Here is a 16,822-nt window from a genome sequence, read left to right as displayed (position 1 = left end):
TGAAGTTAAGAAAGAACCACAGAAAAGTACAGCTCAGAAACAGGCCTATTGGCCCTTCCTGTCTGTGCTGAACCTTTTTTTTGCCTAGTCCCACTTGACCTGCACTTGAACCATATCCCTGCACTCCCCTCTCATCCATGAACCCATCCAAGTTTTTCTGAAATGTTAAAAGTGACTCCGCATTTACCACTTTATCTGGCAGCTCATTCCATACTCCCACCGCTTTCTGCATGAAGAAGCGCTGCACCCCGCCCCCCTCAATATCCTTAAACTTTTCTCCTTTCACCCTTAACCCATGCCCTCTGGTTTTTTTCTCCCCTAGCCTCAGTGGATTAGCCAAAGTGCACCAATGCCTCTACTTTCTCAGGAAGCTAAGAAACTTCAGCATATCCACAACAACTCTCACCAATTTTTACAGGTGTACCAAAGAAAATGTTCTTTCTGGATTTAACACAGTTTGATATGGCTCCTGCTTTGACCAAGACCGCATGAAACTACAAAAGTCGTGAACGTAGCTCAGTCCATCATGCAAACCAGCCTCCCGTTCACTGACTCTGTCTACACTTCCTGCTGCCTCGGAAAAGCAGCAGCCAGCATAACCAAGGACCTAGACATTCTCTCTTCCACCTTCTTCCATCAGGAAAAAGATACAAAAGTTTGAGATCACGTACCAACTGACTCAAGAACAGCTTCCTCCCTGCTGCCATCAGACTTTTAAATGGACCTACCATATATTAAGTTAATCTTTCAATACACCCTAGCTATGACCATAACTCTATATTCCGCACCCTCCTTTACTTCTCTCCCACATACTCTGTGAATGGTAGGTTTTGTCTGTATAAGCGTGCAAGAATTAAGACTTTTCACTGTATCCCAATACATGTGACAATAATGAATCAGATGAATTCAAACTTCACCACCTGCCATAGAGAGATTTGAATCCGGTCTCTCTTAAGGTTTTTAATTTATGAGGCCAGTGACAATACCGCGACACCAACACCAACTCCCCACTCAAATAATAATTTTCTGGAGCATAGATTGAAAGTGTGAGTGACTTTTCTCCAAGGGTGCCCTCACTTCAAAGCTAAAACTTTGTTTTAGAAGAACATTGGAAATCGCCAGTAACTGATGGAATAGGTGAACTCCTGAGAAAATGTATCCTTCTGATAAAGACAGACATAAGTTTATATAGCATTTTTGAGGACATCCCAGAGTACTCTGCCAGCCAACGGTGTACCTTTGAAAAGGGCCACTTTGTAATGTACTGAGATACTGTTGCTGTTATTGGAAGCAGTAATGTCTCAGGTAAAGATCCAAATATTGAGTTGGTAATGGGTTGAGTCATCACTTTGTGATTCTTCAGTATGCAAAGTGATTCACTGGGTTGCGTGGTTTACTGGCCTTGTAATTCAGGCAGCTAGGCTAATAATCAAATAATGAAATTGTACTGGGGAGTGGGACTTGGTCAGGAATAAAATAGCTTTACCCTAACAATTGAAAGTTTCACAAACCATTTAATCAGTGTTAGAAAAACATTATACTGTCAATACAGAACCTTAGGTTTGACATTACTCCAGTTATTAACAGATGAAGAGTTAAAATTACAAGACGTTCTGTTAGAAGTTTTGTTTTCCTTTTAAAATTATTATACACAGCAAAGTATTTTGCATCAATTCAAGTTATGTAACACAAAGCAGTTAGGAAACAAAAGCATGTAAAAAGCACGAGTTTCAACTCATTAAAAATAAAACAAAAACAGGAAATGCTGGAAATACATAAGAGCCATTAGCATCTAAAAAGACAGAGGGACAGATCAACACTTCTGACCGGTCCTTTTCTGATAAATCTAGGAGATGAGCAAACACTTGTAGCAACTGTTCAAAAACTTTTCTGTAAATATTGAAATTCCAGGGAAATTCCTACCAATATTGCTCACTGTAATGATTTCCCCCTGCAAATACTGATATATTTATGGGAGCCGTCTAGAAATATTTGTAAACAGTTGGGGCTCTCCCTGAAACTATTGATTACATTCTTGGGCACCCTCATTGCTAATACCGACATACTCTTCAGGATCAATAGTTCAAAAATTCTTGTGGTGCTCTGCAAATACTGATCTAGTCAGGTGTTCCGCTGCACCTTTTCTCCCAATTTCCTGATAATCTATTGTAAAAACAGGAGTAGGGCATTCAGCCCCTTGAGCCTATTCTGCCATTCAATCAGATCAAGGGCAAAAATTTTACAGCTCCCACCAAAAACTGCCCACCTTCCAGCTGGTCACTTTTTAAAACTTAATTTACAGGATGTGGGGTTTGCTGGCTAGGCCAGCATTTATTGCTCATCCCTTGTTGCTCTTTGCAATGTGGTGGTGAGCTGCCTTCTTGAACTGCTGCAGTCCCTGAGGTGCAGGTACATCCACAGTGCTGTTAGGGAGGGAGTTCCAGGATTTTGACTCAGTGACAGTGAAGGAACAGCGCTATATTTCCAAGTCAGGGCAGTGAATGACTTGGAGGGAAACCTCCAAGTGGTGTTCCTAGATATCTGATGCTCTTGTCCCAGATGGTAATGGTCATGGGTTTGGAAGGTGCTGCCTAAGGAAACTTGGTGAGTTCCTGCAGTTCATCTTGTAGATGGTACACATTGTTGCCGTTGTTCATTCATGATGGATGAATTGAACGTTTCTGAAAGGGGTAGCAATCAAGCAGGTTGCTTTTCCCAGGATGGTATTAAGTTTCTTGAGTGTTGTTGGAGCTGCACTCATCCAGGCAAGTGGAGGTTATTCCTTTACACTCCTGACTTGTACCTTCTAGATGGTGGAGAGACTTTGGGGAGTCAGGAGATGTGTTACTTACCGCAGGATTTCTGGCCTTTGACCTACTCTGGTAGTCACGGTTTTTATGTGGATGGTGCAGTTCAGTTTCTGGTCAATGGTAACCTCAGGATGTTGATAGTGGGGGATTCATTCCCTTGTGTTTTCTTCCTAGTGATTGAATACAACTGAATGGCTTGCTAGGCTATTTCAAAGGACATTTAAGAGTCAACTACACTGCCATTGATCTGGAGTCACAGGTAGGCCAGAAGGCAGATTTCCTTCCCTAAAGGACATTAGTGAACCAGATGGGTTTTTACAAAAATTGGCAATGGTTTCTTGGTCATATTAGATTTTTAATTCCAGATATATTGTTGAATTTAAATTCCACCATCTGCTATGGTGGGATTCAAACCCAGGACCCCAGAGGATTATGCTCACTTACTAGTACAGCAACAATACCACTATGCCACTGCCTCCCCTAATTTAAATTTCACGTTACTTCAATGGGACAATGGGACCATAATATGTCATTGAATGAGAGGAGCTGCAAATTTCTGGCCAAAATTCTGCATTACAACTCCATTTACCTGCCCTTTTAAATTGCAATTGAACCAAACATTCGCAGCCTTTTGGTGGCATGAATTCCAGATTTGCACTAACATCTGTGTGGCAAAGTACATTCTAGTTCCATTCCTGGATGGCCTAGCTCTAGCTTCAAGATGGCCCCTTATTCTTTATTGTTCCCCAATAATCCCTTTCTACTCCTCCTGAATAACTTTCCATTTTAAAGACCACCATTAGATCACCCCTCAACCATATAAACTCAAGGGAATGCAAACCAGGTTTATGCAATGTCATCAATTTAAACCCTTTAATCCTCATTGTAGTTCTGGTGAATCCATGCTGTGCCACTTCCCAAGTCCAGTCGATCCCCCTTGAAGTGTGTTATCCAAAACAGAACAAAATACATCTGGGTCTGACCAAAGCCCTGTAAAGCTGCAGCATTATAGCTGAGTTAAAGGCCAACATTCCATTAGCTTTTTCTTTTAAACCTGGGCAGTGGTTTAATGATTTGTTTGCATGGATGCAGAAGTCCATTTGCTCCTCCACAGTCTCTAGAGTTTCCCGGTATGTTAAAAAAAATTGACTCATTTGTCATCCCCAGATTCAAGGTTTAAAATGGATGATCTCGCACTTCCCCACAGTGCCATGGCCTTTCCCATTTAGTGTCTCCATGCAAAGGAAATCAGTGCCATCATTGTACAAAAAATGTTCATTAGTCCTCCGAGACATTAATATCAACAAATATGAGGAAAAACATAGAATCTACAAGTCTTGCGATTGCTGCTTGCAGGCCCTTAGATATCCACTCATGAAACCTGTTTTAGTGTTATATATCTGAGGTGTTTGGAGATCTCTGTTCTTAATGCTGTTGTCTCCTTGTTGCGACTCAGTGGGTAAGATTCTCGTCTACGAGTCAGAATGTTGTAGGTTCAAGTTCCACCGAGGGACAAAATCTAATCTGATATTTCAGCGCTGTACAGAGAGGGTGCTGCACTGTTGGAGGTGCTGTCTTTCAGGTGAGACATTGAGCCACAGCCCCATCAGCTCTCTATGTTAAAGATTTGCATGGAACAGTTCTAACCATCGTCCTGGCTAATATTTAACCCTTAACCAACATCACTAAATCAACACATGCTGACATTATAATGTGTGAGCTTGCTGTGCATAAATTGGCTGTCAAGTTTCCTGCATTACAACAGCGGTTACACTTCAGAAGTATGTTATTGCTTGGAGTGCACTTTGTGATGTTCTGAGGTTGTAAAAGGCGCAATGTAAAGGCAAATCCTTCTTGATTGGTGGACAGTTCCTAAGAACAGCAGGATATCAGTAATTTGAAAAATGTGCAAGTTAATGCAGGGGGAAACTAGTTTTAAATAAATGTCAGCACTGATAGGTCAGAGATGCCTGCGTTTTAAAAACTGGAGTGCAAAGCATCACAACCAACCCCGTTTATACGAGTGAAAAAAATAAGTAGGTGCGAAAGTAAAGAACTTGAATTTATCTTATGCCTTTCATGATCTCAGGATGTCCGAAAGCACTTTATAGGAACAAAGTACTTTCGAAGTGTGGCTACTGTTATAGTGTAAGGAAACACGATAGCCAATTTGTTGTTTGTGGGAGTTTGCTGTGCACAATGTGTTGAATGATCACCTAATCTCTTTTTTTGTGATGTATGCTGCTTAAACGATGGCCAGGACACTGGAAAAATTTCCGGTCCGGATTAGGTTAGGTAACTATTAAAACAGAACTCCTGACTCATTCTAAAATTTCCAGCATTTGCTGTTCTTTTCCTTCTATTAAAAAAACCCCTAATTTAATAGAAATCCCTTTTTGTTTTGTCCCAAGACCCTGTTACATGGAGCTACGTACTTACCTTTGTAAAACTGGGTGGCGGTTTATGTGCATAGACACGAGCCAATACTACCTTCAAGTTTCACGAGTAGTGACGTATTTTGACTCAGACAGTTCAAAGCTATTTTGAATATAAGACATTGGGAGAAATCTTGACTTTATATAATATCATGGAATGGGTGATTGTGATAAGAGTTGGCTAGCAGTCCATTTTACATCTCTCCACATTTTTAAAAATTCACCTGTGGGATATGTGCATTGCTGTCTGGCCAGTATTTATTGCCCATCCCTAGTTGCCCTTGGAGGGCAGTTGAGAGTCAACTGCATTCCTGTGGCTCTAGAGCTATGTGTAGGCCAGACAAGGTAAGGATGGCAGATTTCCTTCCCTGAAGGACATCAGTGAACCAGATGAGTTTTTCCTGACAATTGACAATGGTTTTATGGTCATCAGTAGATTCTTAATTCCAGATATTTCTTATTGAGTTCAAATTTCACCATCTGCCGTGGTGGGATTCAAACCCAGGTCTCCAGAACATTAACTGAGTTTCTGGATTAATAGTCTAGTGACATTACCACTAGGCCATCGCCTCCCCATTAAAGACAACTGTAGAGATGTAAAACAGATTTCTGATTCGCTGTCAACACCTTATATCTACCAAGTGACTTAACCATAGTAAAACAACCCAAGGTGCTTTATAGGAACATTAGACAATAATTGACTGAGCCATAGGAGGCAATATTAAGGCAGGCTACTTACAGAGGAATGGGTGGGATTGTGGTCAGTGCAGACTCAATAGGCCAAATGGCCTCCTTCTGCACTTCAGGGATTCTGTAATCTAAATATTTGAAGGAGCACCTTGAGGGAGGCAGAGTGGTTTAGGGAGAGAATTCCAGAGCTTATGGCCAAGACAGCTACAGATCCTGGTGGGAATATCAGGGATGCAAACGAGGCCAGAATTGGAGGATCAAAGTCAAGCTCTACTCCACTGTCCTAAGCACAAGTCAAATACTCTTTACAGATATGAATAGTGGTTTGGGATTCTTCACAGATATGCTGTCCTTTCCTCTGCTTTCAGATAACAAAAGATTTGGTATGTTTGAAATCCTGCCATAAAAAAGAGAAAAAGAAAATCAGAAAAACAAATGTGTGTCATATTATCTGTAAAGTCCATAATCACATAAGAAAGAAAAGTATTTGGATGAATAAGAGAGGACAAGGAAGCAATCACCTCATGCTGGCTTCTTGTGACCTGAAGATTAGAGACCTGTCCAATTCGTAAACTCCCCTCCCCTCAGGATTTGCTTACTTGCAGCCATTAGAAGGACAGGGTGAGGGCAACATAAAACTCCTCCAAGCAGAGAAAAATGCAAGGTTATTTCCTGCTGATGAGTGAGTGAGTGAGGTGTGGGTAGATTGTACCCCTGTGTTTTACATTCCCCAACCAATCTCTCAGTGTCAATTCTATCAAACCCTTGCAGAATTTTGTAGGTTGCAATCTCATTCTTCTAAATTTCAGAGAATGTAAGCCCAATTTATCTAACCTCTCATTGTAGGACAACTCCCTCATTACATGTATCAATTTAGTGAAACTGCACTGCGCTGCCTCCAATGCAAGTATATCCTTTCTTCAAATGTGGAGACCAAACTGTACACAGGACTCCAGATGTGGTCTCAACAAAATCCTGTACATATAAAACAAAACTTCTTTATTCTTGTACTCCAATCTCCTTGCAGCAAAGACCATCATGTCATTAGCCTTCCTAATTGCTGCACTTGTATGTTAACTTTCAATATTCCTTCTCAAAAGCAGACCTGACATCGACACGTTTCTCACTGTTTAAAAAATATTCTGCTTTTTCATTCTGACGACCAAAGGGAATAGTTTCACACTTCCTGACATTATAATCCGAGTGTCATCTTGTTGCCCATTCACAAAACATGTCCAAATCTCTTTGCAGCCTCTCTGTGTGTTCCCCACAACTTATCTTTCTACCTCACTTGGTATCATCAGAAAACTTAGATGAATTACTCTCTATCTCTTCATCTAAGTTATTAATATAAATTGTAAACAGCCTGAGGCTCCAGTACTGATCCTTGTGGTTATTCACTGCCTGCCAACATGACAAAGCCCCGTTTATGCCCACTCCTGACTCCCAGCTGTTAACCAACCCTCCATCAGTAATGGTACATTGCACTCGATTCTGAGCCCTTATCTTGCCTATTAATCTTTTGTGCTGCACCCTCCGAATGCCTTTTGCAAATCAACAAACCGTCCCATACAAACAGCTGCAGATCACATTATTTCAAACTTACTTCATTAACTGGAGGAGCAGTATTGTGCTTGGTGGTTTTTCCCCTGTGGAAACAAACAACAGGTAAGTACAGCATTATCTAAGTGGGGGTGAAAATGGCAGGTGGATTTTGGGGTAGGAATCAGAAAACTAATCGTGTAGAAGAGTAATAACAACCAAGTGGTCCACTTTGGTAGGAATAATGGTAGGAAGGATTATTACTTACGTGGAGAAAACCTGCAGCAGGCGACGGTGCAGAGGGACCTCGGGGTCCTTGTGCATGAGTCGCAAAAACCCAGCTTGCAGGTGCAGCAGGTGGTCAGGAAGGCGAATGGGATGCTGGCCTTCATAGCGAGGGGGATTGAATATAAAAGTAGGGAGGTCTTGCTGCAGCTGTATAGGGCATTGGTGAGGCTGCAGCTGGAGTACTGTGTGCAGTTTTGGGCGCCGTACTTACACAAGGATATTTTGGCCTTGGAGGGAGTGCAGAGGAGGTTTACTAGGCTGATGCCGGAGTTGAGGGGGTTGAGCTATGAGGAGAGGCTGAATAGATTAGGCTTGTACTCGTTAGCGTTTAGAAGAATGAGGGGAGATCTCATTGAGACGTATAAGATGATGAATGGGATGGATAGGATAGAGGTGGAGAGACTCTTCCCGCTCAGAAAGGATAGGAGGACTAGGGGGCACAGCCTCAAGATAAAGGGGGGGCGGTTTAGAACGGAGTTGAGGAGGAACTTCTTCACTCAAAGGGTGGTGAATCTCTGGAATTCTCTGCCCGTTGAAGTGGTGGAGGCTGCCTCGCTAAATATTTTTAAGACGCGGGTTGATGGGTTTTTGATGAGAGAGGGGATTAAGGGTTATGGGGAGAGGGTGGGAATGTGGAACTGAGCCACGACAGATCAGCCATGATCTTACTGAATGGCGGGGCAGGCTCGAAGGGCTAGATGGCCTACTCCTGCTCCTATTTCTTATGTTCTTATGTTCTTAACCTTACATTTATAAAGAACATAAGAAACAGGAGCAGGAGTAGGCCATCTAGCCCTTCGAGCTGCCCCACCATTCAATAACTTCATGGCTGATCTGAAGTGAATCAGTTCCACTTTCCCGCTTTCTCCCCATAACCCTTAATTCCCTTGTCTATCAGAAACCTATCTACCCGTGACTTAAATATATTCAGCGAGGTAGCCTCCTCCACTTCAACAGCAGCGAATTCCAGAGATTCACCACCCTTTGAGTGAAGAAGTTCCTCCTCAACTCCGGTGTAAACTGTCCCCCCCTTATCTTGAGGCTGTGTCCTCTAGTCCTGCTATCCTTTCTAAGCGGGAAGAATCTCTCTACCTCTACCCTATCCATTCCTTTCATTATCTTATACGTCTCTATAAGATCCCCCCTCATCCTTCTAAACTCCAACGAGTACAGACCCTATCTATTTAGCCTCTCTTCTTAGGCCAACCCCCTCATCTCCGGTATCAGCCTAGTGAACCTCCTCTGCACTCCCTCCAAGGCCAATATATCCTTGTGCAAGTGCGGTGACCAAAACTGCACACAGCACCTTTATAGCACCTTATAGGTGCACCTTATAGCACCTTTCACAGTCTCAGGATGTCCCAGAGCACTGTACAGTCAGTGAAACATTTTTGTAGAGTAGTCACTCTTATAATGTTCGAAATGTGGTAGCCAATTTGCACGCAGCAAGCTCTCACAAAGGTAATGTAACAATGACCACATCACCTGTATTTTAGAGATGTTGGCCAATGGAGGAATGGCCGGGATACCTGGAGAGAGGTCACAGTCGGCCCTTCTTGGAAATGTGGCTTTTTACTTTAACAAACGTGTAAATATTTTGTTTCAGGACAGACATTTCATGAGCAAATAAATGTGCCACATCTGGATGGGATGAGCTTGATGGCCCAGAAGTTCTTTCCCTAACCTTTCTTTTGTGAATCTGGTAAAGAAAGAGCTGTAGATAAAGTGGAGGCAAAGAGAAAGGCAATATCTAAATGCAGTTTCATTCTATCACCTTCTCAGGATGTTTGAAAATAGCTCATATACAATTAATTAGGTGTAACATGACTATACGTGTGGCTTGCAAACTGGGGTACAGGGCAATGTCTCTTTTAACTTCCATTCGCTGTGTGTGGCCCGCTTGTTGCATCGTGCAGTCCTTTTAAGATTGCCCCTTGGCTAAGCATCGTAAAAAGACTGCTGCTGATTGAAACTTACAGAATACCGAAAGGGCTGGATGGAATGGACATGGGGAAGAGGTTTCCAATCAGAGGAGAGACTAGGATCCGAGGGCACAGCCTCAGAGTAAAGGGACGACCCTTTAAAACTGAGATGAGGATGAATTTCTTCAGCCAAAGGGTGGTGAATCTGTGGAATTCATTGCCACAGAAGGCTGTGGAGGCCAGATCATTGAGTGTATTTAAGGCAGAGTTAGCTAAGTTCTTGACTGATGATGGGATCACAGGTAATGGGGAAAAGGTGGGAAAATGAGGTTGAGTTCATTTCATAATTTATCATTACGAAGTGCTTCGAAAGCTTAGTCATGGCACAAATAAATTTCAGCCTCCCAGACTGTCTGAATCCACTACAGTTCACTTATTGCTGCAACAGGTCCACAGCAGACACCATTATCCTGGCCCTGGAACATCTAGATAACAAAGACAGCTATGTCAGACTCCTATTCATAAACTACAGCTCAGCCTTTAACATCATTGTTCCTACGAGATTCATCTCGAAACTCTGTGGGCTAGGGCTCAGCTCCTTCCTCTGTAACTAGATCCTAGACTTCCTAACCCACAGACCACAATCAGTAAAGATAGGCAACATCTCCTCCACAATCTTCCTCAACACTGGTGCCCCACAAGGTTGTGTCCTCAGCCCTTTGTTATACTCCTTATACACCTTTGACTGTTTGGCCAAATTCCCCTCTAACTCGATTTTCAAGTTTGCTGACTCACATCACCATTGTGGGTCAGATCTTAAACAATGACGAGACAGAGTACAAGAAATAGAGAATCTGATGAACTGGTGCGTTGACAATAATCTCTTGCTCAATGTCAACAAAACAAAGGAGATAGTCATCAACTTCAGGAAGCATAGTGGGGAACATGCCCCTGTCTACATCAACTGGGATGAAATAGAAAGGGTTGAGAGCTTTTTAGGTGTCCAGATCACCAACAATCTGTCCTGGTCCCCCCATGCCAACACTATAGTTAAGAAAGCCCACAAATATCTCTACTTTCTCAGGAGACCAAGGAAATTTGGCATGTCAGCAGCGACTCTCACCAACTTCTTCAGATGCATCACAGAAAGCATTCTTTCCGGTTGTATCGCAACTTGGTACGGCTCCTGCTTTGCCCAAGATCGCAAGAAACTACAAAGGATTGTAAACGAAGGCCAGTACATCACTTCAACTAGCCTCACATCTACTGATACTGTATACACTTCCCACTGCTTCGAAAAAGCAGTCAGCATAATCAAGGGCCTCACGTACCCTGGACGTTCTCTCTTCCACCATTTTCCATCAGAAAAAGATACAAAAGTCTGAGGACATGTACCAAACGACTCAAGGACAGCTTCTTCTCTGCTGCCATCAGACTTTTGAATGTACCTATCTCACATTAAGCTGACCTTTCTCTACACCCTAGCTATTACTGTAGCACTACATTCTGCACTCTCTCCTTTCCTTCTCTATGAACAGTATGCTTTGTCTGTATCGCATGCAAAAAAAAACAATACTTTTCACTGTATGCTAATACATGTGACAATAATAAATCAAATACATTTTGACCATGATCGAATGGGGGAGCAACCTTGATGGGCTGAATGGCCTATTTCTGCTCCTATACCTTATAGTCTTTTCCATGGCCTGCTTGTCCATGTGGCACATTTCTGATTGTTGTGCAGTCACATGTGCGTAGTTAGTGGGACCACAATTGCAGGTAATCTCATTATAGCAGCCAGCCATTATAAGTAGATGAAGTTTGTTTTCAGGCGTACTATGGATCAGTGATATGACTTCCCCAAACTTTGTAAAGTGTTCATGTTTTATTTGCTTCTTTGTCCCTTACCTTCCTCTTCACAAGTCACTGGGGCAGAGAAAACTCATTGAGTGGAACGATTTTTTTTGAAAGATCAAAGGTTTTGACAGTGTGAAAGGGGAAAGGCTATTTCCTCTGATTGGGGTGTCTACAACAATGCCATCAATTTAGTACTGTGAGGAGACGGACGAGGAGACCGTTCCTTATGCGTAGGATTGTTGGAGTGTGCAAAGTTTTGTCACAGGGTTGAAGGAGAGAGGGAAGTCTGCCCTTGGAGAGGAAGTTGGATAGAACGAAGCAAAGTTATGGCAACGCAGCAGAACTGTAGGATGAAGTACAGAAAGAAGTCTCGCACAGGTTAAACTCAAAAGGTTTATTTGGTAGCACAAGCTTTCGGAGCGCTACTCCTTCATCACGTGAGTGTGACTCATCTGATGAAGGAGCAGCACTCTGACAGCTCGTGATACCAAATAAACTTGTTGAAATTCAACTTGGTGTTGTGAGACTTCTTACTGTGACCATCCCAGTCCAACACCAGCGTCTCCACATGAAGGATGAACGTTTGAATTGCTCTAGTAAAGAGCTGGCATAGGCATGATGGACAGGGTGGCCACCTTCCATGCTTCCCTAATTTCCTTTGAACTCAGTGGCATGTTCAGTCATTTCAGAAGGCAGTTACACACACAGTTACTTACTTGGATGGCCTTGAATCTGCGAATAGAAAAACAAACTAAAATTAATATTTGACAGACACAAATAACAATATGAGTGGGAAATATATCTGTACTCCAACATGCATTGGAACAGATATAATAAACTAAACAACTGAAATAAATACAAGGAGAAGGAATGCTGTTACATAGGATTACATGGGATATACAGCACAGGCACAGGCCATTCAGCCTAAACAACCCATGCTGTTATGCTCCACCCAAGCCTCCTTCCTGGTTCCCTCATCTAAATCTATCATTGTAGCCCTCTTCTCCCTCACTTGCTTCTCTAGATTCCCACTAAATGCATTTATAGTCTTCATTTCAACCATTCTCTGTGGTATAGAGCTCCACATTCTTACCACTCTTTGGTTAAAGAAGTTTTTTTTCTGAATTCCCAATTGGAGTCCTTGGTGGCCATCTTATATTGATGACCTCTCGTTCTGCTCTCTATATCCAATCCATCAGAACCTTTCATAATTTTAAAGACCTCTATGATGTCACCATTCAGCTAACTTTTCTCAAAAGGCCCATTTTCTAAGGACATATATATATATATATGTGTATGTCCTTTCCTAATATATATACCCGCATGTTTCTGGTGTATTCCTGTCAATCTTTTCTGCACTCTTTGCAATGCCTCTACATTCTTTTTATAATAAAGTTTAAGGTTTATTTCTTGGCCTTAATATAGTCTCTCATAGGACATCACTCACACGTCTTTTCAGTCGATGGAATATTTTTTAGTTTATTTATTAGTGTCACAAGTATGCTCACATTAACACTGCAATGAAGTTACTGTGAAAATCCTCTAGTCGCCACACTCCGGCACTTGTTCAGGTACAATGAGGGATAATTTAGCACGGCCAATGCACCTAACAGCTAGTCTTTCGGTCTGTGGGAGGAAACCAGGGGCACCCAGAGGAAACCCAAGCAGACGTGGGTAGAACGTGCAAACTCCACACAAACAATGACCCAAGCCGGGAATCAAACCCTGGGTCTTGGCGCTGAGGCAGCAGTACTAACCACTGTGCTGCCCAAATGGTGTTCAGAACTGCACACTGTGCTGTAAGTTAGGTTTAATCAAAGTTCCACACTGAGCATAACATCCTGACTTTTCAATTCTATCCCTCCAGAAACCAAATCTTATACTTGTTTGTTTATAAGACCTTGCTAACCTGTGGTGCAACCTTGAGTGGTCACTGCATTTATTCTCGAGATCCCTTTGTCCCTCTACCTCACCAAACTTTCACCTTCTAGGTAATAAGTGACCTCCTTATTCTTCCTACCAGTCTCACATTTATCTGTGTTGAACTTAGTTTTCCAATTATTTATCCATTCTGCACATTTATTAACAGTCTCCTATAATTGTTTGCAGTCCTTCTCAGTACTGACTAACCCCTTCAATTTGGTGTCATCAATAAACTTAGAAATGCAAATTGTGAACATCAGTGGTTCCAGAATTGATCCTGGAGTAACATGGTAAGAAGTCTCACAACACCAGGTTAAAGTCCCACAGGTTTATTTGGAATCACGAGCTTTCAGAGTGCTGCTCCTTCTTTAGATGAATGTGACTCTCCCAATGAAGGAGCAGTGCTCTGAAAGCTCATGCTATCAAATAAACTAGTTGGACTTTAACCTGGTGTTATGAGACTTCTTACTGTGCCCACCCCAGTCCAACACTGGCAGCTCCACATCATAACATCCATATTAACTGCAGGGGTCAGAGAATGGCGATCTGGAGCAGCGACCTGGACCACCCTAGTCCAACGCCGGCATTTCCATATCCTGGAGAAACACAACTATCTTTACTCTCACACTCTACTTTCTGTCTTGAAGCCAGTGTAGCAATCCATTCTGCTATTTGTCCCCTGGCCGTACATTCTCTGACCTTATTCATTAGTTTATCATGGAGTATCCAATACAAGGCCTTTTGAAAATTCAGATGAGTTACATCTGCTATATTACCACTGTCTAGTCTCTACATTACGTCCTCAAAAAAATTCAATTAGGTTGATCAAGGAAGAATTTTCCTTTTGAAATCCATGCCGACTATTCCTTTTTATATTTTTCATTTCTGGAGGGGATGTTGTTTGATGAAAAAAAATGCATGAGAAAAGTCATCACAATATGTAACAAAGCTCATTTAACCAGATTTCTGCATCAAACACTTCCTCTTCTCCCTTCAATGCCTGGTCTCTCAGTGGCAGTGTGCTTCAATGGACTTCATTAGTCTGGTCTCACTGGCCATCCTCCACGCGTGGGAGGTGACATCACCTGGCTATTTGACTGTGGACGTCAGTGCAACCCAACCCATTTGCATCGGCGTTCCACGTCAAGCTGGCAGGATATGAATCATATCCTAACAATCCTCTACAGACCCAGGAAACAAGACAGTACTCACTCCCTAAGTAACCCTTTCTGTGGGCGTAGTACATTCCAAAGCCGCACAGCGACAGCACCGAGGCAATGATTATTACGGTGATGATGATTGCATCGACGTCTAGATCATCTGTGAACAAGTGTGGAGAGTGAGTTCGAATCAAACAGTCTCAAAAATGGGCAATATGAAGAAAAAAGGAAGAACGTGCATTGGTATAACGACTTTCACAACCTCACAATGCCCCAGAGGTACCTGAACAGATGTTTCATCACAACTTTATGAAAACTTTATGAATAGAAGAAAGGTGGCTAACTTCAAGTATAAACTCATTCAAAATGAAAATACACATTTATTAGTGCTTTCCACCTCCAATGCTTTAAAGCTTTGTTTAAAGTTTGTTTTTTAGTGTCACAAGTAGGCTTACATTAACACTGCAATGAAGTTACTGTGAAAATTCCCTCGTCACCACATTCCAGCGCCTGTTCGGGTACACTGAGGGAGAATTTAGCATGGCCAATGCACCTGACCAGCTTGTCTTTTGGATAGTGGGAGGAAACTGGAGCACCCAGAGGAAACCCAGGCAGACACAGTGAGAACGTGCGGACTCCTCATGGACAATGACCCAAGCTGGGAATCGAACACGGGTCCCTGGCACCGTGAGACAACAGTGCGAACTGCTGTGCCACTCCTTTGCACATCGCTTTTGTGGTACAGTCACTGTTGTAATATAGGAAACCAGTCTGCACGCAGTAAGGTTCAACAAATGTAATGTTACCCAGATCATCTGATTGCTTGTTTACACTGATGTTGGTTGAGGGGAAATGATGGCCAGGAAACCAAGGGTAACTCCCCTGCTCTACTTTCAAATAGTGCCCCCACCTGAGGGGGCAGACACAATACCTCATCCAAAAGACAGTTGTTCTGAGAATGCAGCACTCCCTCTGTACTGCACTGAAGTGTCAGCTTAGATTTGTATTTGAGTCTCTGGGGTGGCTTAAACACACAACCTTTAGACTCAAGAACAAGGGCGGTGTCTACTGAGCTGTCACACCGCTGACAGTTACGTACTGAAGTAGTGAAGATGGGACTTGCGACAAACAGATATTTGTAAATTTACAAATGTTTCTGATATGGTGAATGGGGAAAATGTATTTTCTATGATCAGGGAGTTAGTGACATGGAATTATCATTGCTGTTAAAGGAGGAGATGGGGAGAGGAATTAGGAGAATATTCTTTTCCCAGTAGATTGTGGGTGGATGGAGTGCTTTGGCACAGGGTCTGGTTAAGGCAAAGGCCACTGTATCTGTAAGGGAGATAAATGAAGCAGACAGAGGAAGACGCAAGGGCAATAGCAGAGAGCAGGAGAGTGAGTTATTCATAAAGAGCCAACACAGACGCTGAAAGATCTCCTCCTCTGCTGCAAATTTCTTCACTCTCTGGAATTCTCTGCCCGTTGAAGTGGTGGAGGCTACCTCGCTAAATATATTTAAGACGCGGGTAGATAGGTTTTTGATAGGCAAGGGGATTAAGGGTTATGGGGAGAAGGTGGGAAAGTGGAACTGAGCCACGACAGATCAGCCATGATCTTATTGAATGGCGGGGCAGGCTCGAAGGGCCAGATGGCCTACTCCTGCTCCTATTACTTATGTTCTTAAATTTTCTATCGTCGGTTGCTCTTGATGCTTGTTGTTGGGGTGATAGTGGAAGAGTCTAGGGGTTTTAAATACAAGATAGTGGCCAATACATCCAAGAAGAAGAAAAACGTGGTGAGAATGCAGAGCTTGTGGAGTAATAGTGTGGAGGCACTCCAGGGGAATTGGGATAAACACATGAGGGGGAATAAAATCGAAGGACATGTTGATAGGATGAGTTGAAGCTAGGTGGGAAGAGGATTGTTTGGAGGATATAGATGCACAGATCTGTCAAGCCAAATGGCCTGCTTCTGTTCTGTCAATTTTATATAATTTCTGATTTTGATGCTAAAATACTTCGAACGGAGTCAAGCTGATAAGCAAAAGATACAAAAGATCATTGTAGCGTAATTTCAACTCACGAAAAAGAATCTTTTGTTCAACTGGGTTTATGACAAAGAACTACTTTCTTTCTTTAATCCGCGGTACAATATAAAAGGGAAATGAACGATTCAGGTACAAAAGCGACAGC

The 16,822-nt window shown here is 42.5% G+C and overlaps 1 protein-coding gene across 1 annotated transcript in view; it reads right to left on the bottom strand.

Annotated features, from left to right (window-relative positions):
* Nucleotides 1-1,494: 1,494 nt before the first annotated feature.
* jam2a (junctional adhesion molecule 2a) overlaps nt 1,495-16,822 on the bottom strand; it is a 72,538-nt gene continuing 57,210 nt past the window's right edge. The window contains exons 7-10 of the mRNA XM_080203390.1: nt 14,680-14,787; nt 12,261-12,276; nt 7,542-7,584; nt 1,495-6,332 (exon numbers count right to left, since the gene is read on the bottom strand). Coding sequence (XP_080059516.1) covers nt 6,300-6,332; nt 7,542-7,584; nt 12,261-12,276; nt 14,680-14,787 — 200 coding nt within the window. The 3' untranslated portion in view covers nt 1,495-6,299. The remainder of the gene's footprint in view (nt 6,333-7,541; nt 7,585-12,260; nt 12,277-14,679; nt 14,788-16,822) is intronic.

This window comes from Carcharhinus amblyrhynchos, chromosome 15 (genome assembly GCF_965287045.1).
Source record: "Carcharhinus amblyrhynchos chromosome 15, sCarAmb.v2.hapA, whole genome shotgun sequence".
Classification (NCBI taxonomy): domain Eukaryota; kingdom Metazoa; phylum Chordata; class Chondrichthyes; order Carcharhiniformes; family Carcharhinidae; genus Carcharhinus; species Carcharhinus amblyrhynchos.
The sequence above is the reverse complement of the archived record's forward strand: the minus strand, read 5'-3'. Positions and strand labels throughout refer to the sequence as shown.